This window comes from Vulpes vulpes, chromosome 16 (genome assembly GCF_048418805.1).
Source record: "Vulpes vulpes isolate BD-2025 chromosome 16, VulVul3, whole genome shotgun sequence".
Taxonomy (NCBI): domain Eukaryota; kingdom Metazoa; phylum Chordata; class Mammalia; order Carnivora; family Canidae; genus Vulpes; species Vulpes vulpes.
In genome coordinates, this window is record NC_132795.1 from 81,090,621 (window position 1) to 81,117,266 (window position 26,646).

Genomic DNA, 26,646 nt, shown 5'->3' on the forward strand with positions numbered 1-26,646 from the left:
GAGGTGACTATACAAGCACAAAGTTCTAACTGAAAAAAGACTGCCTAAAATATAATCAGATAAGCAAGATGTATTACAATTAAGTAACTTATTTGCCTCTCAGTGTTCCCCTATTTATGGGGGCAAAAGGAAAATAAGTGGGCCAAAGAGAAAGATGTATCTTTCTATCAAAGGGAAGAACAAAAAAGAAATAAGTGGGGGAGGAAGAAGAAAAGTTGAGTAGTAACTGTTCTTCTCTGCTTACTGTTTCAACCATGACCTTTCTCACACTTTTAAGCTCTCTTTTCACAGAACTACTAAAATCTCATTTTAGTAAACTCCTTTCTCCCATTCATCCCATCTTTATCCTAGATGGACCTCCCTTCTTGGTTTTTGACGAAAACCTGAAAGGAGCTCAGCCTTTCACCAGGTTTCTGGAGTTGGAGAAAGGAAGCCCTAGCTCAGAGCCTGGCTAAGGTTCCCATGGAGGGTGGACACATAACAGACAAACTGCTGCTCACACATCTGCCGAAGCAAAGCCTTAGATAGGTTTAAAAAAACACAGCATAAATAAACAGATTCTGGGTGAGAAAACAAAGGAAATAAGCAGAGCCTGAAAAAAGACATAGAGCCACCAAATAAATATTTGCTTTCAATACAGGTTATTTGTCTTCGGTTGCTCTGCATGCCTTCTCTCTCCATCTTGCCAGTATTTTGTATTTTCTTTGGGTATGTCATTGATCTAGTTGGTATTTTACTACATGACAAATATACATATTTTAAACTTATGAACATTTTAGAAAATTAAGTTTCATTAAGGTAACTTTCAAGTACATGATTTTGGGGATGCCTAGGTGGCTCAGCAGTTGAGTGTCTACTTTTTAGCTCAGGGCATGATCCCGGAGTCCCAGGATGAGTCCCCATTGGGCTACTTGAGTGGAGCCTGCTTCTCCCTCTCCCTGTGTCTCTGCCTCTCTCTTCTCTATGTCTCTCATGAATAAATAAATAAAATCTTTTAAAAAATAAAGTACATGATTTTTAAAATAAACATTTGTTTAAAAGAAATTTGGGAGTACAGCAGTTCGCTGTTTTTTTTTTCCCCTCACCCACAAATTGTGATATAAATGCATTATTTGAAATTAAAGGGATATTGGAAACCAGGAAAATCACTTCTTCAGTCATCTAGAGGAGTACTTATGCCAAAATGACTGGGACATCTGGATTACAAGGAACGTATGGTTTGTAAGTGTGGAAACAAATCAAAGGAAGGAGTAAAATCCTGAGGGATATTAATGTTATATAGGATGGTGAAACTCAATGAATGAATCTTGCATCAAAAGATACATCTCCAACAGTTACTAGAATATGCAAGTCTGCCTATATCTAGCTGTTTGCAAAAATTTGCTACTTTGTTTACCATGATATGTTCATTTGCCTGGTTTCCTGATTCTGTTAACTGGATTTACGACCTACATCTTCCTCTAGATTTCACTGCATGTTCTCCTCTTTCATTTCCATTTCTCATTCTCTCCATCCCAATTTAAAAATTAGCCTACCCATATCCTAATCCCTCAATTCTAGGCCTTTCCTTATTTCCCAGGATTCTCCTTATTTTTCCTTATTTTCCCAAGAAAATACACTTTTTGCTGTGTTTCTAGATATAGTGGAAGTAGACAATCTTCCAAATATGTACCCATCTATTGGTAGTCACAGGCCTTTCTTACAAGAACCTCTTTGTCTCATTTGGGTCCACAGAGTATTATTTCCAGTTCCGCTTTCAATACAAGATCTGCCTTTGTAGTCACATCAGTCTTTCTAAAATTACAATTTTATATTTTTTCCTGTTCTTTTAACTCTACCACTTAGTCAAAAGGTAAGTTCCATATGTCTTAATATAGTTTACAAGACTTGCACAGCTTAGTTTGCAGCCTGCATTAAGCCACTTTTGCCATTTTTCCACTATGTACCATGAATTCTAAACTACTTTCAGTTTTGCAAATGAGGAACAGTCTCTTCTTGCATGCTTCTCGTTTCCCTTCTGTTCCCTTAGTAAACTCTTATTCATATTCTAGTCTCAACCCAGCTGTCTTATCCTTTGGGAGGCCTTTTGTACCTCCTAAGTCTGAGTTTTATATACCTTATCATTAGTATTGGTTACTCTATATTGTAGCTGACCTTATAGATTTCTGTGTTCACTTACAGAAATATAAACTCCAATGAGAGTAGTGACTAGGCACATCTAATCACAAATATATCCCCAGTGCCTAAGCTCAATGCCTTTAAATATCACTTAAAATGTCATAAATGTTTAAAAATTTCTCTCTGGTACATCGATTACCACCTTAGACACTATAATAGACTATAGCTATTGATCCATTTTTACTCTGGAGCTCTATTTTATGTTAAACTATCTTTGCTTCGCTAGGTAATTGGACATATTTTTCGTACCATTTTGAAGGGATTAGCAAAAATTAGGATTTTCTGAACTACTTCTGTAATGCATAGACAAAAGTCAAAGTAAAAATTATTGCCCAAAGAAAAACTGACCCAATATCCATTTATCAATTTTGGAACCTAAAGAAGGCCAAAAGATATTGCACTATTATTTCTGAATTATTTACAGAAGTTTTGGTGATATGACAGGAAAACCAACAATATACTTTTTTTATGAGTCATTTATGAAATAAGTGCCAAAGTCAAACTAGGTTACCTGGAAATTGTTAAGGGTTTAGGGAAAGTATGCATAATACAGTTAACCACGATGCACTTAAGAACCTATATCCTTTTTACATATTATTCTTTTCTCTTATGTATTTTACATATTATTCTCTTACATACTATTTTGTTTTACAAATAATTCTCTTTTTTTTATGTTTGTGAAATTACTGAAAACTGAGAGTTCCAAAAGGAAAAAAAGAGTAATACTGGTTAAATAAACATTTTCATGGAATGCATTTTTACATGAATCTTCATTCTTAAATGGAAATTTTGAGATAAAATATCATAAAATATATTTAGCTAAAATATGAACAAATCCTAAGAATTGTAGTCTACAGAGGTTAGGAAAAATTTTTCTGAGTTATTTTGTTTTTAATAATTATCATCTTAGCAGGTACATTATTTGAATGTTTTGTAATGAAAAATAACCCAAAATATAATAGAAAAAATCACAAGGTGATTTAGTTTTAAAAAGGAAGGAAACACTAGAAAAAATACTCTTTCACAGAGCAGAAGGAAAAGACAAAATTAGGAATACACTAATGATCAGATGAAGAAAATAAGAGTTAAAAATAAGGGACTTTTTATGTATGTTGAGGTTTGCCTATAGTCTTCCTGTAGGGTCTTTGGAAACCATATTTAGAGGTTTCTTCTTAATCATTACCAGCAATATATCATTTAGTTGGGAAATAAATTCATCAATACATAAAAGAGCTGAGGTATAAAGAAAAATATGAAAGTCAAATTGGCTAAAAGCAAATTCCGAATAAAAGAAATGCTCTCAAAGCTTAAGAATATCTCAAATGCTATTTTGCTTTCCAAAAAGAGAAGGTTGACTCTTGATCATTTGTATATATGACTCTATCGAGCCTACACAAACCATTCTAAAGCTGGAAGTCGTAACCATGGAGACACGGGAGAGAAAGCATGGAGTTATAGTAGTCTATGGGGTTTGAAGCCTATGTTCAAATTCTCTCCTTGTTGCTTAGACAGTCTGCATTTTTGCTAAATTCAAGATGAAAATAATCAAATATAGTTGTAGGGGTGAGAATTAAATGGGATAATATACATAAAATTGATAAGACCAATATATAACAATCAGTAAATGTCAATCCTTTCCTCCTCTTACACATTATTACTCAAGGCATTTTAAAAATACATTAATTTCACTTCATATAACACATAATTTTAAACCATGTATAAAGATTATCTGTAAATACTAAAAATCATCAAAATAATGATAATTTCGTAAATTAAAGTATTTTGATTCTTTATAAGTGGTCATAGCCACAAAACATTTGGTTACGCTTTTTAAAAAAACATATATTTATATTTTTCAGGAGATGACTTTAAATTAGTAATGATATTAGGATTTTTTGTGGAGGTTAGTCACAGTATTGTGTTAACTTTAGTTTGCACTTGTGTTTTTTGTTTTGTTTTAATTGGGAAAATCAGAGATAGTGAAGGAACCAATGTCCAACAACGCATAGCTAGCTGGTGGGAAAGCAAAAAAAACAAATAAACAAAAATCCACCAATTAATCATTCTATCGAATATCTTTAGTTCCTATTGAACCATGAGTTGGTAAGTAATCTGGACAGTTTGAATAAATTATTGCAACTTAATTCCAATCTTGCCCTAAATAATTTCAAGGAACTGACCCATAAGGCCAGATCTAAGTTAGAAATTATGACTAATTATGACTAATGGAAAGATCTAAGTCTTTCCTCTACAGGCTTTTAGCATTTTCTTTAAGAATTTACTTGCGCAAGCATGTGTAGTTGGCTCACGCCAGCTAAATCTTTGAGGAAGAGGTAAAAGAGCCATTTTGGGTTAGATATGAAAAACTTTATGCAACAAATGCATATTTGGAAACTGCAAAATGAGCATGCAAATCAATTTATATGCATGGGTGAATGAATATAGATGAGCTATTTTCAAAGTGTAGGCATCCTGGTGTAGCATAAGATATCTGTACAAAAGGAATGGGAAGGAGGTGAATTGCTCAGCTTAGTCATCCATTTACAATTTTCAATGGAAAATTGCATTGTCAGTTTCCATTATGCCTGCACAAATTTAGACAAATTAAAGAGTCAACTAAGTAATTATTGATACGTGTATGAAGTAAAGCAGGAAAGCCTTGTCAGTCATTCAGAAATTCTCAGATGTTTCTAGAAGTTCCATTAGGAAGAGGAGACATTACAAGAATGATAATACACTTGACTATGAAGCCAATTTGAGACACAGCACTGACTTATTTAGCCATCTCTTGAATTTGGGATTAGAGAAGGTGAGGGCAGGGGGAGATGTTGTAAATGGAATATTATCAGAAATAATTCTGCTGAGAAGAAATATCTGCGTTCACCAGACCCTGCACCTTATTAGAACTCTTCTGTTAAATGCCAGGAGAATGACCATTCAACCTGACAAATGGGTACAAGTTAAATCAATCAATCAATCAATCAATAAACCATCCATCCATCCATCCATCCATCATCCATCCTTGGAGTTATACAGGATTTAAATTCTATAATTCTCTCTTTCATGATATCCTTTCAAAAAATATCCTGCAAGGTTAGTACCATATTTTGTTCCAAAAACATGAACATTCTGTTTTTATTTCTATAACAGAATGTTCAATCTAGAATGATAATACAAATCCTTGGTAAGTTGTATAATGAGTCTGATCTCATGAAATGGACTATTAGTTTGACATTTCAAAATCTCATTGAAAATCCCTCAAGATGGAGATTTACTAATGTCCTTTGTTAATCCAGTTTTAGTATTTGCAAATATATTTACTTATAGCAATTAAATAGATTCTTTTTCTTTCCTCCCTCCATGGAAACAGTGATACAGCTGACCTTTATCAGTTATTTACTTTTGTTACGTAACTATATATTTGTGTGTGTGTGTGTATATATATATATATATATGTATGTATGTATATATAATCCTATTGTTATATGCTATATAAATGTGTGTGCATGTTTGAAATTTGATTATGTGTACTAAACAATATATTTTAACATTGTTAACATTTTAACAATATATTTTAACATATATAGTTTATATAGCTATATCTCATTTTTGTTGTGTTGTGAGGCATTCTGCATGGGTCTACCATGGTTTAGTTAGCTAATTAAATGTTAATTAATAGTTGAGTTGATTCCATTTATTTGTTTTCACCATTACAGACAGTTAAAATGTGTATCAGCACTAATACATTTGTGAGACTTGTTCAGGCATTTCTGTTAAAAATTTTTCCTAGAAAGGGAACTGCCATGTTAAAGGATACACATGTTTAAAACTGTCATAGCTACTGTTAAATTGTCCCTAAAAACAGTTGCAGTAACTCACACTCCAACCAAAGATGTGCAAGAGCATAAGAGAATGTGTGTAATTGCCACATCTCTGTCAATACTGTGTTCAATAGCACTTCTTCTTCTTCTTCTTTTTTTTTAATTTATTTATTCTTGAGAGACAGAGAGAGAGAGAGAGAGAGAGAGAGACACCAGCAGAGGGAGAAGGAGGCTCCGTGCAGGGAGCCTGGCATGGGACTCGATCCCAGGCCTCCAGGATCGCGCCCTGGGCTGAAGGCGGCACCAAACCGCTGAGCCACCGGGGCTGCCCCCACACTTCTTAATTTCAATCAGCTAAGCAAGAAATAATAACCTCATTTTAATTTATTTTGCTTTACTTATTGAGATCAAACCTCTTTTCTTGTATGTATTGGCTTTCTGTAGCTCTCCTTTAAAGAACTGCTTATTTGTTTTCTCTGATCATTATCTTTATTGTCTTCTTAAAATCTTGAACTTAATTAAATTTACTAACATTTTTTGAGCCCCTACTATGGGCTAGTCCACTAGCTCTTACTTATATAATAAATACAAGAATAAATAGGCATATAAATGCTCCCCTGGGGACTTAGAATCACATGAAGAAATATTGTGGGGTGTTAAATAACTATAATAAAAAAATATGTTGAATGCAATATTATATGAACAAAGATCTACACAAAGCCAACATTTGCTCTGCGGGACAGCCAGGGAAAACGTCATGGAGAATTTCAGAAAGATCCCTTAGATGAGTCATAAGTGATAAGTGGAATTGTCACTTCAGGGTGGACAGAAGGCTTTTGGTCCCCATTACATGTAAATTCAGTAATTATTCATAATGTAAATAATGTTGGCTTAGATCACAAGGTTTCTGTTGGGAGAAAAGGGGATCAGACACAGAGTTTGAAAACTGCTTCATTGTCATTCTTAAGAATTTGTGCTTTCTTCTCCTTAATCCTTAAGCTAAAGGAGAAATACTATTTTTAAAGGATCATCCCAGTAGTAGAGAGGGATGGCTTTGGCTGGGGAAATGAGGAACACTGCTTGAGATTAGGAAAAGTGGTAAAGATTATAACAACAATCCTGATGGGTGAACAGGGACCCTGAAATAGTGTATCAGTAGAACCAAGTGGACTTGGTCACTGAAAGCACATGACAAAATCTGCTCACATCTGTGATAGCATTTATTGCATTTATGTGACAAATTACGCAATCAGGCATGTTTATCTACCAGCCTACTCCACTAGAAAGTAACTTCCTTCCCTTTCAATTCTTAGACCAGAGGTTGACCAAAATATAGTATTTCACCAAAAGATAAAATAACAAGTTTCAAGTTTCCTGACTTTCCTTGTGTTCAGTTTATGCCATAACAAGTATTTGTTAATCTGATACTTTTTCTACCTATCCTCTATAACTATCTAATGACTCACTGCACACTATTTTCTTTGGATATGGAAAAATCCAGTGATTAGAGTAATTTGAAATCATGGTAACTGAATTAAAAATTTGAAATGAATCCGTTAAATGTAATTTTTAAAAGGATCCATATGTTTGTGACTCTTCATAGGCATACCACTATACGTGGATTTTTTCAAAAAGTAAGGCTCATTTTTACAACTAACTTATTATAGGTCTTCATACACTGTGAATAACAGTAAGTTTTATTCATATTTTTGATACCTGAATATTTTATTTCTATAATTAGGTTTCAACATTTTCATTTGTACTTCCAAATTTTGGCTTCAAGAGCATTTGATAACACTGGTGAACAACTACATAAGTACTAAGGTCTCATCATAAATATGACAGCTTCTTAGTATGGGTTTGGGAATTATGAATAGGTTTATAAATGGGCTAAAAAACAGGGCTCAAAGATAAGACTAGATTTCTAGTTTGTGTAAATCGTTCTATTGAGAAACCACGCACATTACAGAGCATCCATAAATAAGTGTTTTCTAATGTTGTGATTGTTTTGGTTTTATTTTGTTTTTAAATAAAAAAACTATTTTTCAGCCTTCTCATCCCATTCTTCTCCAGGAAGAATTCACACCAGTGCCAAAAACCCTTTCACTTCAAAGCTATGTTTCCCAGAGAAAGACCAATTAACACAGAATCTGAAAGGATCGATACCAGAGGGATATCACATGGCTATGCTGCCAAACTTGGCATGGCCACCTGGTGGGGGTAGGTTCCGCTTGGGGAGGAAACCCTAGAGAAGGCACAAGGAACAAGAGGAAGTGTGAGTTGAGACACAGGCATCAGCGGTAACTTGAGCTGAGACATGTTCAAGGAAACATGAAACTGGGGCAATCCACTATGTAAAGAGGACAACAAGAGTAGCTGGCTTAGGGCAAACACAGCATGTGGGCAAAGAGCCTGCCTAGAGTATATTCCTGGGACACGTATGTGCAGCAACAGCAAGTTAAGACAACTGGGAGGTGATTCAGGAACTAAAGGCTCTGTGGCAATTGATGCCATAATTTATCCAAATGCATCTGTGAATTATAACTTCAGATACTTTTAAAGCAGTTTTTTTTTTTTCTGTTTATGTGCTTTTTGTTTTTTTTGCCAGTGGATAATTTGGGGGCTTTTGTGGGGAGGGGGTTGTTTTAGGATATTTCCATCTCATACTTGAGAGATTTGCACATTAAATGCTTCCCAAAAAGTCTCATTATTTATACAACTAAGAGCTGGAAATGTATTATGAAGGTCATTTAGTCTAGGCCTCTGACCAGAAAAAGCGAAATCCTAAGCAATTTAAAACTGGCAGTTATATATCTAAGCTATTGTTAAGGATCTCCAGGAATAGAGATTCACCCACCACGCCTGCTAGCCTGTTCTCACATTTATACTAGAATTACAAGCAAATGCTGTTTTCTCTTTCCTTAGGCCTAAATCAACATACTCTTGTGCAAATCCATTTCCACTGTTTAGTCCTCTATGGGCCAGACTACTACTGCTGCCAGTTTTCCTTAGTCCAAATTCTTTTTTCTGTTTGTCAGCTCATATTTTTCTGGCCTACTTTTCCTGCTTACAAATGCAATGCTATCAAGACTTTTTCCTTCCTACAATTCTAGACTGCCTGATATACAGACACTAGTAGCAGACAGTTTTTTTTTTCTTTTAAACTGCCAAGTAACAACCACCTACTAAGGATTTTAGAAAGCTTCTGCCCAAGATATATTTATCTTGATATTTTCAAGATATAATGGGAAATTAGCAAGTCAGACAGAAGTGAAAGGAAAGGTTAGGGAGTCATGGGAAGTGCAGCATGTGGTGATCGGAGGAGAGGGTTGCTCTAGGTCTGGGGAACTCAGGGAACTCAGTCTTGGGAGAGCATTAGTGAGTCGAGGTGATAGTGAGTAACATAGATAAAGCAGGTGGCTATTAGGGAAAGGAGGCTGAGCGTCAGATCAGTTTCACAGAAGGGGGATCTAAAACATTTTTACAGTGAAGACAGCAGTCCTTCTCTTAAGCAGATAAAGATAATTCAAGGGGATATTGACTACATGAATTTTATTTCCACTGAGGACATAACAAGAAGAAATTAATTTATGTCAGCAGAGAAAGGATTTTCATTAAATTTAAAGAAGAAATTCTGCCCAGGAAAAGTTATTAAACACTTAGATGGAATACTGAGAGGGAGAGGAAATGAAAATGCTTTAGTTTATACAGGCAGGCATCGTTAAAATACCGGGCAGATTCCCTCATGTGAAAGAGTGTGTGGAGGATATACATTCAGTTGTTATTATTAAAAAAAGAAGGAGTTATAAGTTCAGGGGAAGTCCTCAGTAGGTCACATAGCCTTGGTATGAATGCCAGCTTTGCAATTTCCTAGGGTATGAATTGAGTAAGTATTTTTTAAAAATCTCTCCATGCCTCAGTTTTCTCAGCTGTAAATTGGGGAAGATCGTACCTACTTCATAGAGTTTTGGGAAGATCAAATGAATTACTATATATAAGAAGCTTAAAATAGTGCCTGGCACAGGGTATGAATTATGCAAGATTTTGATATTGCTGTTGCTGTTGTTAGTAGGACAAAGTCCAACAACATACTGCCAGAACCTAGAGCTAAAGACTGATTATATTTCATGTGATTAAATTTTAGACAATAACGTATTGGTCCTTGTCTTTTTCTTCTTCCTAGCTCTCCAGCTCAACCTCGAGGCTAGAAGTCAAGAAATTCATGTTCTAGTCCCCTCCTCCACTGACCCGATGTGTGGTTTTTCTTATTTCAATTTGCCAGTTCTCAGTATTCTGGTTGTTTCAAATTCTGCGTTCTCTCTCTCTCTCTCTCTCTCTCTCTTCTCTCTCTCTCTCTCTCTCTCTGTCTCGCACGCACGTTCTCTCTAATTTACCTCCTTCTCTAGCACTCATTTTCTCCCCCAATCATCTTCTTTTCTCCTATCTCCTGTTCCTTTTTCAGTCTTTGGTCTCATTTTCTCAATTATTACACATCCTAAGCTCCACAGCTTCCCTAAGGCCTCATCATCCTTCCATCCTCCATCCTTGTGGGAGGAAGACACTCCAGGATTGTATATTTGGCTCCAATCCAAATCTTTATTGCCTCTATTTAGGATGAAACACAGCATTTTCTGTGTCATACAAACAAGGACTTTGTCCAGGATGGATAACATCTTGGGTCTAAGGGAAGGGGAGGTGCCCATCATTCTTTATTTCTAATGACCTCTGGGAAAGCGCACAGCTCTCAGCTAACAGTCATAGAGGAATGCCATTCCCAGATGAAGAATTACTCTAATTCCTGAAGCTCTCCCTCTGCCTGTGTTTTTATGAAGGAAATCAATGAGAGTGTAGAAGGGTAAACAAAGGATGAAATTCAAGTGAAAAAAAAAAAAAAAAAACAGCAGCAGCAGCAATAAAAAACAATTTTAAGCGTAACTTGAAGCCAAAAAATATAAATTGTGATAGAAACAGAAAAGCCATATTATTTTAATTCTACCATTCTCATCTAAACAAAGCTTTAAGAGGCCAGTGGGAGAAAAAAATAAGGATGTGTGAATCCAAAAATTCTCATAAAATGATAGAAATTGACCAGTAAGGCATGTTCTGAAACTTACACATGACTCCTTTAAGTATTAAAAATGAAAATTCTTATAGATTCTCTAACTACTGTGGTAAAAGAGATTTGTAGGCTATTTTCTACTTTTAAAAAGGCTCTTTCAGAATATCCCTGTGGTGGTCTTGGCTTATTTCGTACTCATTGGGAGCTCATTAAATAAATTCAACCCCCTAGTTTTCTTATGGATAGAAGTTTTAAAATGTCATTATTAATATTAGCCTAATTTTTTCTATGTATTTGAACCTAATTGTGGCTTATTCCAACAAATAGCTAAATAATATTATTATTTGATAATAATAATAGCTAAGTTTCCATCAAAGCAAATTACTCTTGGTAACTGTCAGAACAATCTTAGAGCAAGACTTAATATAGTTAGATTTTCATATAACCCGCAGGAATAGTTGGGATGTTGTCAATCAATAATATGAAAATGGTACTTTGTAGAAACTTCAAAATCTCTAATCCCATGCCTTATTACAGAGAGTCATTTGTCTTACTCTAAGTATAGACATTTTAGGCTTCTAAGGTCTTGTGTAGGAAAAAATATATATTACATAGACTATTTTAAATAATAAAGACATATTTTAGTGACATGTTTAACCAATATATGTGTAAATATTTTATTTTAACATGATTTCTAAGGCTTTAAAAAATCCTTCTCTGCTTACATTATATAGCATCATCATATATATGTCATATTTTTGTGTATATTTCTGTTTACATACATACACACAAACATAATCACTTATATGTGAATAGTATATATATCATCATTTTAAATATCTTAGTACTCTATGTCACAGGAAATAGACTCAATTTTTTATTCAGTTTTTAAAATAGGGGTTCAGAAAAGTATTGCAGTAAACATTTACTTGGGCATTTTGATCATGGAGTGCAATATATTACTTCCTATTTTTACAATGTTTTCAATTGTATAAATTAAACATTTGGTCCCTAAGCTTCACATGTAATAATTTTAAATAATCACTTTATTCCCCCCCCCAAAAAAAAAATCAGTGCTGCATTCAGATAAAGAGTTTAAGCTGAAAAGTAGTATCTTCCATATGGCAGCTATATTTTTATGCTACCATGCCAGCCATTTCCCTAAGGAAAGTCTAGGCACGCTTAATTATAGAGAGACTTTATTACCTAGAAGAAAAACATGAGTCTTTAATTTCCTTGCCTTTGCTGGACTGGGGTAGTTCATTCTGCTGAATCAAGCAATGTCTGAGTTACACTTAAGTTTAGCTGGTTCCACATACAAGGCCTAGTATTGTTAGATCACCCACCACAGCAGCTCCTGTACTGCGATCAGTGTTGTCTTCTGTTGTGGAATGTCATCCACAGAATTCGTTATGTCTGTGATTAAACAGAGAAAGCCCTTCCTGATGTGAGGGTGCTTGTGAAGGAACTCTTCTTCTGGGCAGCCCCTCCTTTAACTTTTGGACCATCGGATCCCTCCTGGGAACCAACCTAAGAAAGTGCTATTTGAAGTAGCACTCACTCCTGTAATGTGGCGTCAGTATATTTCTAATTACAGTCCAGACAGCTTTGAGCACAAGTTACTAGACAAGAGTCCAGGTCAGCACTTTGGCTTGCCATCTCAGACTTGTTCTCCTCCCACTTCTTTCCAATAATAGTTTCTCATATATACCGGAAATAGCATAGGGAATACATCTTCCTAACTCTAAGCCCTGCTCCTGAATTCAATTTTAGGCAATGTGTTGGGAAGCCAAGCTTATCCAACAAGAAACACTACCTTCTCATTATCTAATTTCAATTAACTGCCCAGAGTACCATCATCTATACCTTCAGCAGAACCAAGTTCTAACTCAGCAAGTCTAAGTATCAACTTATGTGATGGAGATAGATCTTTTTACCTGTGCTAAATCACCAAGAACTTTGATGATTTCACTAATGTTATCTCCAGACTCTGAAATGGATGTAAATTTTGTGCTGCCTGTTTTGTGAAAACTAAGTATTTTCATCCAAAAGACAAAGAATTAATTGTAGTTCTTTATACATAATATACTGGGGCTTTACATCTAGTTACATTAAAGTAAAAATCAACCCATTAAGCATAATATTAATAGAAGGTCAACAAAAGCAGCAAATAAGTAAGTGTTATAGAAACAAAGTGTGACAAATTCTGACAAGCTATTTTGTTTCTTTATTATCATGACATTAGGAAATGGCACTAAATTTAAGGGTCTGCTGCCACAATCTTCAATTCTGAAGGCTTTATTATAAGTCAGCCGTTCATATCAGCAGCAAGCTGACAACGCAAGAACAAATTCCCAGCATCCACTAGCTGTTCATTAAGTGAAACACACAGGCTATGTCATATAATGGACAGAGTTGCCTGCTGGGGCAATGGACACACCTGGGTTCAGATTTTTAGCTCTACCATTGAGCTATGGTACTTTTGGCAAGTCAGCTTTTCTAATCCACAATTTTCTCTTCTGTAAAATGGGAATTTTATAAAACCTACCAAGTAGGATGTTGTAGCAATAACAAATAAACCATACAATGGTTTTTACTCAGTAAACACTAATAATTAAAATAACTCTTATGATCCTAAACAGAATAATTTCAAACTGTCCAATGGTATGGACAAAGCACACCATAAAATGCTTTTTCCTCAGTAAACACTAGTAATTATAATAACTCTTATGATCCTAAACAGAATAATTTCAAACTGTCCAATGGTATGGACAAAGCAAACCATAAAATGCTTTTTACTCAGTAAACACTAATTATAATAACTCTCATGATCCTAAGCAGAATAATTTCAAATTGTATTCAGACACAAAAGGTGCTTATGGCATCGAGAAAGGAGTGGCATCTAATCCATCTTTTGAAATAATTTTTTTAAGATTTTATTTATTCATGAGAATACACAGAGAGGAGAGAGAGAGGGAGAGGCAGAGACACAGGCAGAGGGAGAAGCAGGCTCCATGCAAGGAACCCGACGTGGGACTCGATCCTGGGTCTCCAGGATCAGGCCCTGGGCCCAAGGAGGCACTAAACCGCTGAGCCACCTAGGCTGCCCCTTTTGAAATAATTTTATGACTAATATTTTTTGGGGGGGAAAATCATGTATATTTGTAGATTTGGAGAATATTTAGAGAGTTTATGTTTGGACTGGTAATTTTTTTCCAATATATAAACACTCATTCAAATATTTATTGAGCTCTTACAACATACTCATCATTCAATAACTTAAAATTCCAGTAGTTGAATCGTCCTAATTGGAAAACTTACATGCTTTAATGTGTTGGTAGAACTTTAGTTCAATAGATGAAAGTTTTATCTATGTGTTATCTCTATTATAAAAGGCATAGGAAATTGGAAACAAGTTAAAAAGTGTCTTAGTGTTTAAAACAGGATACTCTCCCTACCCTTAAATTTATTCATATATACATATATTTGCTTTCTGGAATGTTACAAATATTTAAGTCTTTTGGCTACCATTTTAAAATATGGATTCCCATTAAGAATCCCTTCATAAAGTGCATTTTCATATGTATTTAGGGTATGAATATATACACACTACATGTATTCATTGGGCATCATTCTTTTATAATTTGAAGGATTTTTTTAAACCGAGTTAGAGTATATATTAAAGTATCATATGTGTAGGTACTTAGGGATAGATATCTTATGTGTAAATACTTTATGTATATAAATCTTAAGTGTATAGTTCAGTGAATCTTTACAAATATATATACCCAATATAAACATCACCTAGATCTTGTAAAAGATTCCACTGTGCCCTCTTCTAGTCAATACCACTAAAAGGTAACCCCAATTCCGAAATGTATATCATAGAATAGTTGTGTCTATTTTGAGCTTCATATAAATAGAATCATATAATATGCATTCATTTAGCTGCTGCCTTAAATTATTTATTTGTTCAGATTTTACACAGAAGGAACAAGGGGCCAATGTCTTCTTTACTCAGCTTGTCTGCACCAACGTATCAATGGATAATAAGAAAACTCTTATACATACTATTGGGCATAAATGATCTAAACTTCATCTAAACTGATCCCAACACAGATTTATAGAAATGACTTTAATATATTCACGATTAACATTTACAATATTTAGAGCCATCTACCCTGCTGCCTTTAGATATTTCTTTCAAATGTTCACATTTCTCTCAGAGTTTACATCTATTAACTATGCACACTCTGAAATAGGTTAGCAGAAGTTCACAATGTGTTAGTTGTCTGATTATATGTTACTTGATTTACAATCTTGAAAATTGAAATAAAGAACATTAGTGACCTTATTCTACTTCTAACAGTGACTTAGAGGTAATGCCACATCTGGAATTTCGTTGTTCAGACACTATGCCACATTCTGTTTGCACACATTGTGTAAATAACATGGCAAGAAGACAATTTGAGAGAGCACTGCACCCATTCCCATATTCAAGTAGAAACACATGAAATCTATGCTTAAGAGAAAAAAAAAACAGCAAAAAGTTATGCAATTTCAGAATAGCTCTAACACAACTAACCAAAAATACTTTTTTTTCCAAAACCTAATTGGGACATTTTAAGACCTACTATTTAGCAAAGACCAAGAAATTTACAGTTCCTGTGTTTCAAGTAAGAGAAAAGGGACTGAGCCTAAAGTCATACAGAAGTACACAAGGACAAAAGCTTATGAGGTTGCATAATACTGTTTTGTACAACCAACTCAAAACTTTAAGAATTCAAAAATGATTTACTCTGAATTACGTCAAATACACATGTGCACTTCTTGAAAGTCAGTTTGCAAAGAAACTTCAGTAGTAGTTTTATATCACTAGACATATCTTTATATATCCAGAATAAAACAAAACCTAAGTACGATAGCTAATTTTCAATGAACATTTATAGGAGTTAACCGTGCACACAGTGTGGCTACCAAATGTTTATTGAGAAAGGGATATAAAATGTGGCCAATGACTGTTTTACAGGAAACAGTGTAGCTTAGGGTGCTGGTTCTCATAATACAGCTAAAAATAGGATACATATTATACAGTGTCAGTCCTTTCAGGAGTTATTTTTTAAATTTTATTTAATGGTATCCAAAACTAGAACTTTATTTTACTAGCATATATACATATATGTATTTATATTTATATATATATGCTAAAAATATAATCCACTTGCGATAACTATCTTCCTTAAGCTTTTAAAGCTCAAATATATTACCTTGCTTCTCTGCAGATACATGTAAATAACTTTAACTTATAGGAAAGCCTCAAAGACAAATTGTAAACAGGACAGGTCCATCAGTTATCTATATCTATACAGTATACATCACTATTTAAATATAGGATTGAGACAAGTAAGTTTATAATGGAGAGTGACAGTTTTTATAAATGCTTTTGTATTAAAGGTTTTCTTAATAATAACAAAAATCCTCAAATAAAATGAATTTAAAAATTAAGTATCCAAGTAGTATTTTTCTTTATTGCAGCAGCTAAAATATTGAAAGCCTAGAATCAATCAGCTAATATATACTGTCACAAGAAAAGCATATTGAGTAAGGTTCTTGGTGGGGAGGAGATACAACATGGTATGAAATTGCCAATGGGCTCCAGAAGCCTATAGATTTGGTGGGTTTATCTGAGGAAACCACATGATAATCCACAGAAAGGATTCTGATACTTTTACAGATAGAACCAAGTGTTCCTAACAAAAAAAAGGCCTTAGATTTCTATATATAACCAAACTCACAATGATTCTAAGCTCCTTAAAGACAGAATCTTGTTTTTCCCTATGTTCTTCTAGTTCAGTCTACAGCTGTCAATGGGTGCTTAAACATATTTTGTTGACTGGCAAACAGAAAACAAGGTTTTCTCTTTTTCTCCACCCCCCCATTAATTGTTCTCTAAACTATAGCCAGAGTGACATTTTTGAAATATAAATTTGATAATGGCACCCTCCTCTCCACCTTCCAAACTAACTCCTACCATTATTTTTTCCATCACTTTTACCATAAGATTCAAATCTGTGATATGGTCTAGAAGGCCCTGAAAGACCTGACGCCAGTCTGCTAAGAGCTCCAAACTCAAGGGCCCTCTCTCAGTTGCATGAATATGCCACACCAACTTCTATACCAGGCTTTTGTACCCAGTATTTCTCCTCTATGTTTACATGGTTAATTCCTTCTCATCTCTCAATTTTAAACATCAATCAATCCTCAGGGAAACCTTCTTTGATTAAATTAGTTCACACTTTTTAAAATTCTCACAGTACCATGTATCTGTCCTCCAAAATACATACCACCATTTTAAGTTTCCATTTACTTATTTTTTTTAAATAACTGTGTCTCCACAATGTAATGCAAGGGCTAGCGAGGTAGGAACTATTTGGGAGTTCACTCACCATTTTATTACCTGAGCCTGCTATTCAGACACATACAAAGCATTCAACCAATACCTGTCGAACATAGAAATGACTAACTGAATATGGTTGTCTATCTGGTCACATTAGTAAAGTCCTAGAAAGTATGGGCTTTATTAAGTGATATCTATCACACTACCATGTTTAGTAATATTTAGTAATAAGCCATTGCAAGGTTTATCTGTTTATGGCCACTTAAATAGGAAAAGTAAATAAAAGTGACCCTCAAGAGTCTAATATGAAATTTTAATATAAATGATCCTAAAATGCATGAAACCTGGAAATCATTTTAAAAAGTGTAACCTCACTTCTCATTGATCAGCCTTTTATTATTTTTAAGCTGGACAGCCATGGAATTCACTAATTCTTTTAAGCTGCTAAGAAACTATTAGTCTTCTTAGGTAGAAACATATTCAGTGATAATGGTCCTGGGGCACTTAGAGGAGCATGATTCACTGAAAAAGCTCTGTACCCCCAAAGCATCCATCATTCAGGAAAGATGACATTCTTGGATAGCAGAGTTCTGAGGCTCACTTTCAGGGTCAAAGAACATAAGTGATAGATAAGTTAGTTCTGTCCCATCAGCCATTTATACTTATTTTTTTCTCTTGAATAATGCCTGAACATGAAAAAATATCAATCCTAGTAAAATGGAAATCTTTTTCAGCAGAGAAGATAATACAGGGCTCTAGAATAAGAGTGCCTGTACTTGTATGTGGGCTCTGCCACTAATCTGGTCATGCACATAACCTTTCTGGTGTTCTTTTTCCATCACTACGTAAATAAATAAATAAATAAATAAATAGATAAATAAATAAATAAATAAATAAATAAATAAAACTTGCTAGGCTTCAATAAATTAGAGTAAGGATGAAACTGCACTTATTAAATAAAAATATTCTAGAAAACCACAGATGCAGAAGTTGCTGCAAGACATTCTGGGCCAGAAAGAGAGAGAGAGAGAGAGAGAGAGAATATTATCGTTGTCCTTTTAGTTGTTCTTACTATATTTTTAATATGAAGGCTACTAAATAATATTAGGCTTTATTAAGTTAAAAAAGAAATTGTGGTTAGAACTAGATATAATTTGAATCTTGTTTAATGTTTGCTGTTGATTTTTTCCCTAAATTTTCTCTGATGAATGTGGATTTGTTTTTAAATCAGTTTTTAAAAGGAATGTGGCAATCAGTGTGAATACTGGCTAGACGCAGGGCTCTGCTCATACTTCCTCTGAATAGAAACCATCTATCCCTGGCCATCAATGCATGATTGGTGTTGGGAGAGGCATCCATTCTCAATTAATTATTTAACAGTCACTTGACACACATGAAATAAAGAAAATACATAAAAGTGGAGCCAATCCTTCTGGGCAGATTGACTCTGCCTTTATCATTCCATCTCCCATTTCTGTGATAATCAAAAGAATCCAGCCTTTTGTTTTCCTTTCATGACTAGTGGTGATCTTTGCACTCCGTTTTCAGATCAAATTTTCAAAACGAATCAATGCTCCAGAACCATCCTGATGGATTTTCCTTTCTGAATTGAATTACCTTATGCATCAGGTACTATACTGGTCAATTATGTATCTTGGTAATTCCAAATTCTTCCTCTTATGGAAAGAGCCTATCCACTGGCAAAATGAAACGCATTTCAGAAACATTTAATTCTGCTTCTCTTCAACGTATTACTTTTGCCACGCTTTCTCCACACTTAAGTGTTCCTGATTATGCATGATCCCTGGATCCCTACATTTAAAATGCACAAGAAAATAAAAATTTTAATTTAAAACACCCTCCCACACAGAACAAGCTGTCATTGTGTCATATTTGTTTCCTAATTTAAGGAAGGAAGTTATAGCTTATGTGTCCTTCATTAAATTGTCTGCTCTGTATTTTAAAGTGGCATTGGGATACGTAGAGCAATTTTCCCCTTGAAATAATGTTCATTAAAAACAAAACTATTTCTATTAATCAGTGCAGCGATATGGAGCTTCGAATTATAATACAGCAAATCGTCACATGTACCTGCTATTTCATTCAAGATTTGCAATTAAATTAGATTTGGGAGAGGAAAAGCATGTCCTGTTTTATTTTTGTAAAACCTAACTATAAAGCCTGGTACTAAATCCATGGAAATTTACTGGCCAAGCTGAAGTGCAGTATAGGCCATAGGATACACAGTCTTCTGTATTTATTTAAGCCAAAACATAATGAAAACAAAAACCTTCATGAAGGCAGACAACAATAAAATAACCCTTTACTTTTTTTGTTCCCTATAAACCCATGAAGGCTACAGAACTCTTTTTTTTCCGATGACCAGCTTTTTTCCTTTTTCTTCCTAACAAACTCCCTTTGCTGTTTAAACAATTACAAATTTTATCAAGTCTTCATTTCTCTTAAAAGTCAGATGAGAGAAAACTGCCAAGTCTAATAAGATTTACAAGGGCTAGTTCCTCTTAGCAGTGTCAGCAAAAAAAAAAAAAAAAAGAGAGAGAGAGAGAGACATTATACAATAAAATTCAGCCACACATAGAGCTTTTGTCCTCACAGCTTTCAAAATTAGATTTAATAATTCATCTTTTAGAAAACAATTTCAGCCATAAATGTCATTTATCCATGTGGTGACTGTCTTGATTTGACCCATAAGCTGTCTACTTTAAAAAGTGACATCTCTCCCGATCAGCCACAAATATATCCATGTTTCCTCTTTTTCCTATCAGTCACTTTCTGTTCATAGGCTTTCCGGTATCTATACAAAATTTTTCCTTGGTCATGGTCATGTAGCAACATTGTAGACACATTAATGGCTGAATTTTACTTATTAAGGGGAGAAAATAAAACTTAGGTATGGTTTTCTTTTTTTTTTTTTCATTCCACACTTTCAGTGCTTAAAACAACAAAAAAATTACAGCGTGGCCTCCACAACTCAGATAAATCTCATTAGCTAAACGTACTCGGAAAATCTTTTGCAATCCTTCATATGCAACACCCCCCCCCCCCCATTTATTAGCTTACAGAACCTTCCTAGGACAACAATGTCTAAATTTCTGTGCCATTTATCTTCCCAAGACATCTGCTAATTAAGAAATAGATTATTTAATCTCTAACATTTCTAAATATTAGCTGACCTGTCTTCCACTTCCAGAAATCACATAATTTTTCCTAGACTGACAAACGCTGGACTTGGACATGCCCATCGAGAGTAACACTGATTCCAAGAACCCTTTTTCTTCTATCCAGAAAACCTTCCCTCCCCACACACGCACCCCCACCCTCCACCCCATACACACACACACACACACACACACACACACACACACCCTCCTTTCCCCACAACCAGGAGCAGGACTTTATACTTGTAAAAGGGCCCCTGTTCCCCTTGTGCCCTTTCCCACGCATGAGGAAACGTGGAGGTTCTCCAGCGCAGCCAACCTCGCCCGCCCTTCCTTCCCCACCACGCGGCTGCCCAACCTGGAGGCTCGTCTGCACCCGAGGGGAACAGCTCCGTGTATCACAGGCTTGGGGCGGGCGGGCGAGCAAAGCGCAGCGCTTGTGCAGGCGGGCCACGGCCCAGGGAAGGTGGGGAGCAGCCGGACCAGGGGCCCGAGGAATCTGAAGACGAGAGGGCGTTCTGCTCGCCCCGGGGCGGCAAGCGGTGGCCCAGGGGGACACCGGGCCCAGGGCGTGGGGGAGGCCAGAGAGGAGCTGCGGGCGGTGCAGGCAGGGCAGGGAGGTCGCCTGGCGGCTCGCCCCCGCCGAGGGCCTGCCTCGCCCTGCCCCCCCGCGCCCCCCCCCGACCTCAACCCCCCGCGCCCCCCCCCGCCCCCGCCCCCGGGAGGGGGTGTCCGGCGTCGGGCCTTACCTTGGCTGCAGTCCTTGCCGCGGAAGCCGGTTCTCGAGCAGTCGCACACCGCCTGGTCGTCCACGACCGAGCACACGCCCCCGTTGAGACACACCCCGCCCTCGCCCTCGTCGCCCGCCTCGCACGGGCTGCCCCCGCCGCTGCTGGGCGGCTCGTCGTCCAGCTTCACGTCGCCGCTGTCCAGGGGCAGGGCCTGCGAGGCGTTCACCCTGACGTCGCGGATCCAGCCCCGGAACGGCTCGCGCTCCCTCACGGCGGCCAGCGTGAGCTTGAGCGCGGCGGCGCGCAGCTCGGGGGGCAGCCCGCCCACGAAGAGGCCGCTGAACACCGTCATGTCCCGGCGCTTGGACTTGACCTCCACCCACTTGGCCTCGGCCTGGTCGATGAAGAGCGTGGTGTTGCGGAACTGCCTGCGGATGCGCACGCTGTGCCAGGCGCCGTCGTTGACGGGCGTGTCGGCCAGCAGCGTGGCGGGCTCGGCGCAGAAGATGGAGAAGCTGAGCTGCAGGCGGCCGCCGCGGGTCAGGATGAGCTCCAGGAAGTCGCAGAAGCCCTCGTCGTCGAAGTAGAGCACGAGGCCGCGCGCGCTGCGCGTCTTGAGCTGGAAGCTCATCTCGCTCTCGCAGCAGGCGTTCCACTTGGGGAAGCGCGTCCACTGGCCCTCGGCCCCCGGGAACTCCAGCCCGCTGCCCAGCTCGGCCCAGCAGCCCAGCAGCAGCAGCGAGAGGCACAGCAGAAAGCAGCCCCCGCGCTGGAGCAGCGCCGTCCCCATGCTCGGGGCTGGGGTGCGGCGGGGGGGCGCCGGGGCCGACAGGGTCAACGTGGTCCCGGACACCGTGATGCGGAAACGGGGGTCCGGAGGCGGGCGGGGCGGGCGGGGCGGGCGGGGGGCCCGGCGCGGGAGGCACGCGCCCTCCTGTATCTAGCTCTTTTTTTCTTCTTCTTCTTCCAGCAGCCCCTCCCTCTCTCCCGGTAGTCCCCTCCCAACTGGAAGACGTAGACCCCGGGGGTGCAGGGCAGCAGCAGAGCTCCCAGGCCAAAGGGAGGATGCACTTTGGAAGCAACGTTCTGGAAAAGGCGTCAACAGGCGGTCAAGGGGAGTCCCTCATCCATCTGAATCCGATGACCTAGTTCAAGGGCATCAGTGGTGTCAGGAGATGCCGCTTCGCTGCTCAAACACTATTATCTGCCAGGTACCATCAGGGGTACCGGGCAACAGGGAAGCAGTCAGGGTCTGGCGAGGAGGAAATGCTTCTCAGGGAAGTACAAGAAGCCAGCGGGGAGCCAGGATCCTTGGATACGTGCGAAAGCCCCAAGTTGTTTCTCCTCCAGATGTGGTGTTCCCAAAGCAGAAGGGAGTGACGGGTTCCTTGCCTCTTTACGGCACCGCTTAACCCCTGAGTGGCTTCAAAGGCCTGCTTCTTCGGTCATATCGTGGACTTTCCTGCACCACTGTAGCCAACGCAGACTTCCTTATGCATGGCCTCACAGGCTGGGTTTTACTTCTTTTCTTTTCTTTTCTTTTCTTTTTTTTTTTTTTTCCCTCCCCAACGGTAGGGTTCAAACCCAGAAGCTGTGGAATAGCCAGAAGCTGTTAGATGTCACAACAGCTCCTCTTCTTTTCTCTTTGCCTCTGCAAGGCCAAGCTAAGATGCCAGCGTGTCAATTGGTTGTGTGTTGGTGATGCATTTTGGTTTTGTCTTTTTATAAGGACCCACAAAATCTGCAGAGAATTAAAATAAAAATTAATTTCTAAAGTCATGTATAGTATCATAGAAATCACTAGTCAGCTCAGAAACCAGGTATGTAACTAGAGCTGTTAGGAAGCCACAGTGAACCTTAACTAGAAGGGGCTCATTTGTCTTGATCTATCAAGGAAGACCTAATGTCTCCGAATAGTTAATATTGCACTTTTACAATAAGTCATTACACCCTTGCACTTTGTTATGACTGTGAATAGGTAACCCTCTCAGGATTTTGTAGAGATTTGTTTATGGCTATCTTTTACTTTTTCTGAGAAAGTTTAATTTTTTTTTTTTTTAATATGAGGAGGAAGAAAAAGGCCCTTTTAAGGACTTCTGCTCGTAATGTGTACTGATGGCATGGACAATAAGAATACAACCTATTCAAATCTCAGTTAATACAGATTTTACAATAGGCAAAGCAGACCAGACTGCAACTGGACGCTGCTGGCTTGGATTTACATAGCATTCCTACCATTTTATGGTTTTCAGAGAAAGAATATTGATAGTTTCTTGGGAGTCTCTTTTAAACTTCAAACACGCATTTTCTCCCCTTTTATTAAAGGAATATCTGTTATAGGAGAAAACATCTAACTGAAGTCATCTCTATTTGGAGCAGCATTTATGTTTCAATTGCCATAATATTAAATCCTCTAAAGATGGGTAAAGTATTTAATATTTTGACACAGTGTAGTGATCTTAACTCCTCTTCAAGTCCTTATCTGGCTGTCAGCTCTTAGAATTTGTGTGGTCAGAACAGCAGTTGGCATGTGTGTCACCTTAGATGCTATGGCTCCAGGATGCTGGAATATAAAATTATATCTTTGAATCACTCACTATGAAAATCACCTCTTTATTTAACCCCAATCTGACAGGCTCCTGAAATGGTACAGAAATCTAAGCAGTGGGTTGTTTTTAAGTCTCTCTCTCTTGTTTTATTTCTTTACCAAAAAACATTATTCTTACATTTTGACCAAAAAAAAAAAATCACAAATGGTTCATCTGGTCATGTCAAGCAAACTCATGCATTTACCTCAGCATTTCCCACCATACCGCACCACCCCCTGTACACACACACACACACACACACACACACATTTATTGCCTGGACACAGAAGCTCACTATCCAATTAACACTTTTTTTTTTCCTACAAGCTGAAACTAGCAGTAATTTATGGCACCGCATTGTGTTGCTGCTCCTCCATGGAGGGAGCTGAGAGCATTTCTCTTCAGTACAGAGCAATCCCTACAGGTGTCAGCTGAGAGCCACCACCAGGCTAGGGGATCCCACTTCAAGTTCCTCCCCAGATGAAATTGATGACTGGTTCCCTCTTTTGCAACACAGACACACAACACAACACATACACACACATGCACATTGCCCAGCAGAAATAAAAAAAAAATAAATTGAAATCTCAGTTGCTTATTTATTATGGCTGATACATCCCACTCCAACAGCAATCACCAGCCATATCTTGTCTACTTCTGTGCCAAACCCAAAGAAAGGTGCTCTTAAAAATCATCCTAAGATAGCATATTATTCAATATACTCTAATTTTTAAGTGGACTCAGGCATCTGCCAATTTTTCAGTCATTTACAAAATGAATCTGGAATTTAAGGATCAAGAGTAGTGCTTTGAAACCATCCAGAAGCTTATGTATTAGAAAACCTTTGTGTGTGTGTGTGTGTGTGTGTGTGCACGCACGCGTGTGACTCAACTGGAGCCGATTATTTTATTAATTAATATTACATGGATCACAAAACCTTTCTTCACCCCTCTCTCCTGCACTCCTCCACTAATGCATACCTTGCCGATTTTTTAAGGAATAGAGAGTGTGTGTTGGGGGGGGGGGCACATATATTCTTACCACAGAGGAGGTCAACTGACTCTCCCAGTCCTTAGAGGAAGCTCATTGTGTGTGAGAGAGTATCTGTATTTATATGGAGAAAGAGGATTCTCTCTAGGTGCCGGAAAAACCTGGTGAGTTCACAAATTAGAGGATGAAATAAAAGGATCTGAAAAACAACCTTACTGCAGCCAAAGGAAGAAGCGCTCTAATTCAAAAGCAGACTAACAGCCTCATTAATCTTTTCTTTCATTTCTAGAATCAAATTCATTCCCAAGCCACTGGAAGGATCGATACTGTATGCTCATCCGCTGCAGTTGCATTTATTTTAATATGTTTATAACACACATACACATATGCACGCATATCTTTCCATGCATCCTTCAATATAGACCATCGCAAAGAACCTGAAATCTTTGGGATAATTTTTAGAAGCGCTTCCCCCCACCACCACCACCTTGCTTTTGCAAAGTCCCTCAATACCAATGCACACCCAAATTCTCCCTGGCTTTCCCGCCCAGTCTCTAAGCTCCATCTCTAATACCAGTGCAGTTTCTTGGAGCCTGGAGTCAACTGCACAAATTAAGGATAGGCACAGCATGGGGCTGATGGGGAAGGGAAAGATGTAGATACAGATACATTTTATTGCTTTGGTTTCTAACTTGTCTGTTTTCTTTCTTTTGCTAATAAATCACTGCATTCAGCCTTTAAGTTACTACCTCAGTTCCACCATCTCGTCTTCTTGCCATCTATTTAAAAAAGCTTCATGCAAAGCAACGAAGATCTATACTCCTCCACCCTCCCACCACCCATCCTTCCTTGTGCATTTGTGGCAGATCCTGGCTCAGTTACTAGGGGGAAATATATCCTTCTCCAGGTTGCCTCGCCCCATCCCCTCCCCCAACCCAAATTGAGCTTCTTTACCTGCCCGGTTATTCCCCTTAGCTCGACCCAGAGCCTGAAGCATGCATCGGTCAAAGCGAATTTCCTGAGGTCTGTGGATAAGGCGACTGCCGCTGCCTTTTCAGAGGCGTCAGGCTTGAGCGTCTATCTCCAGGAGTGCGGGAGGGGAGAACAGGCAACGGAGGGGAGCAGGAGGAGGAGGAAGAGAGGGAAAGAGCTGGGAAGGAGGAGGCGGTGGTGGAGCCTGAGAAGGCTGGGTTACGTGACGCCGGGTGCTGTCCTTCTGAAAGAGAAGGGCGGAGCTGAGCTCTCCGCAGTACCATGGAGAGCGGCGGGCCGTCCTCAGGCGGGGATGCTGGTGGGCTCGGCCCGCAGGCACAGCCCCTCCAGGTCGGGATGCTGCGGAGCGGGTGTTTATACCTTTGCTTCGTCCCTTTGCAGGGGAAGCCCGATCCTGGAGGCGGAGACCTGCCGCAAGAGCTTCTAACTTGTCACCACCCACCCTCCCCCTAGAGAGAGAGAGAGAGAACCAGAGAACCACGTAGCCTACTGAGCATGCCCAGACCCCTGTTAGACCCACGGAAACCTGTGTGGAGATTCCACTTCTCCGGGGTTTAGTCGTGATTGGGCGAGGGTACCTGAAAGGGTGCCAGGGAAGAGCTGGGCAGCTAAAAGGAAGGGGGCAAGGAGTCAGTGATTAAGATGAGCTCCCGTTTTACTTGCGCACTTTGGTCTCCTGTTTGCAACCCTTGAAAAGCTGCAGCTTTTCC

General features: G+C 38.4%; 1 protein-coding gene across 44 annotated transcripts in view; it reads right to left on the reverse strand.

Moving 5' to 3' along the window:
- The window catches only part of NRXN1 (neurexin 1), a 1,110,734-nt gene extending 1,084,315 nt beyond the window's left edge, over positions 1 to 26,419 (reverse strand). For 43 of the 44 annotated variants that reach the window (XM_025992633.2, XM_025992632.2, XM_072741184.1 and 40 more), the window contains exons 1-2: positions 25,898 to 26,403; positions 21,384 to 23,106 (exon numbers count right to left, since the gene is read on the reverse strand). In XM_025992633.2, the coding sequence (XP_025848418.1) occupies positions 21,384 to 22,155 (772 nt within the window). In that variant the 5' untranslated portion in view covers positions 22,156 to 23,106; positions 25,898 to 26,403. Of the gene's footprint in view, positions 1 to 21,383; positions 23,107 to 25,897 lie in introns of all 44 variants that reach the window. The other variant, XM_072741157.1, reaches the window with a different exon arrangement.
- Positions 26,420 to 26,646: the final 227 nt, after the last annotated feature.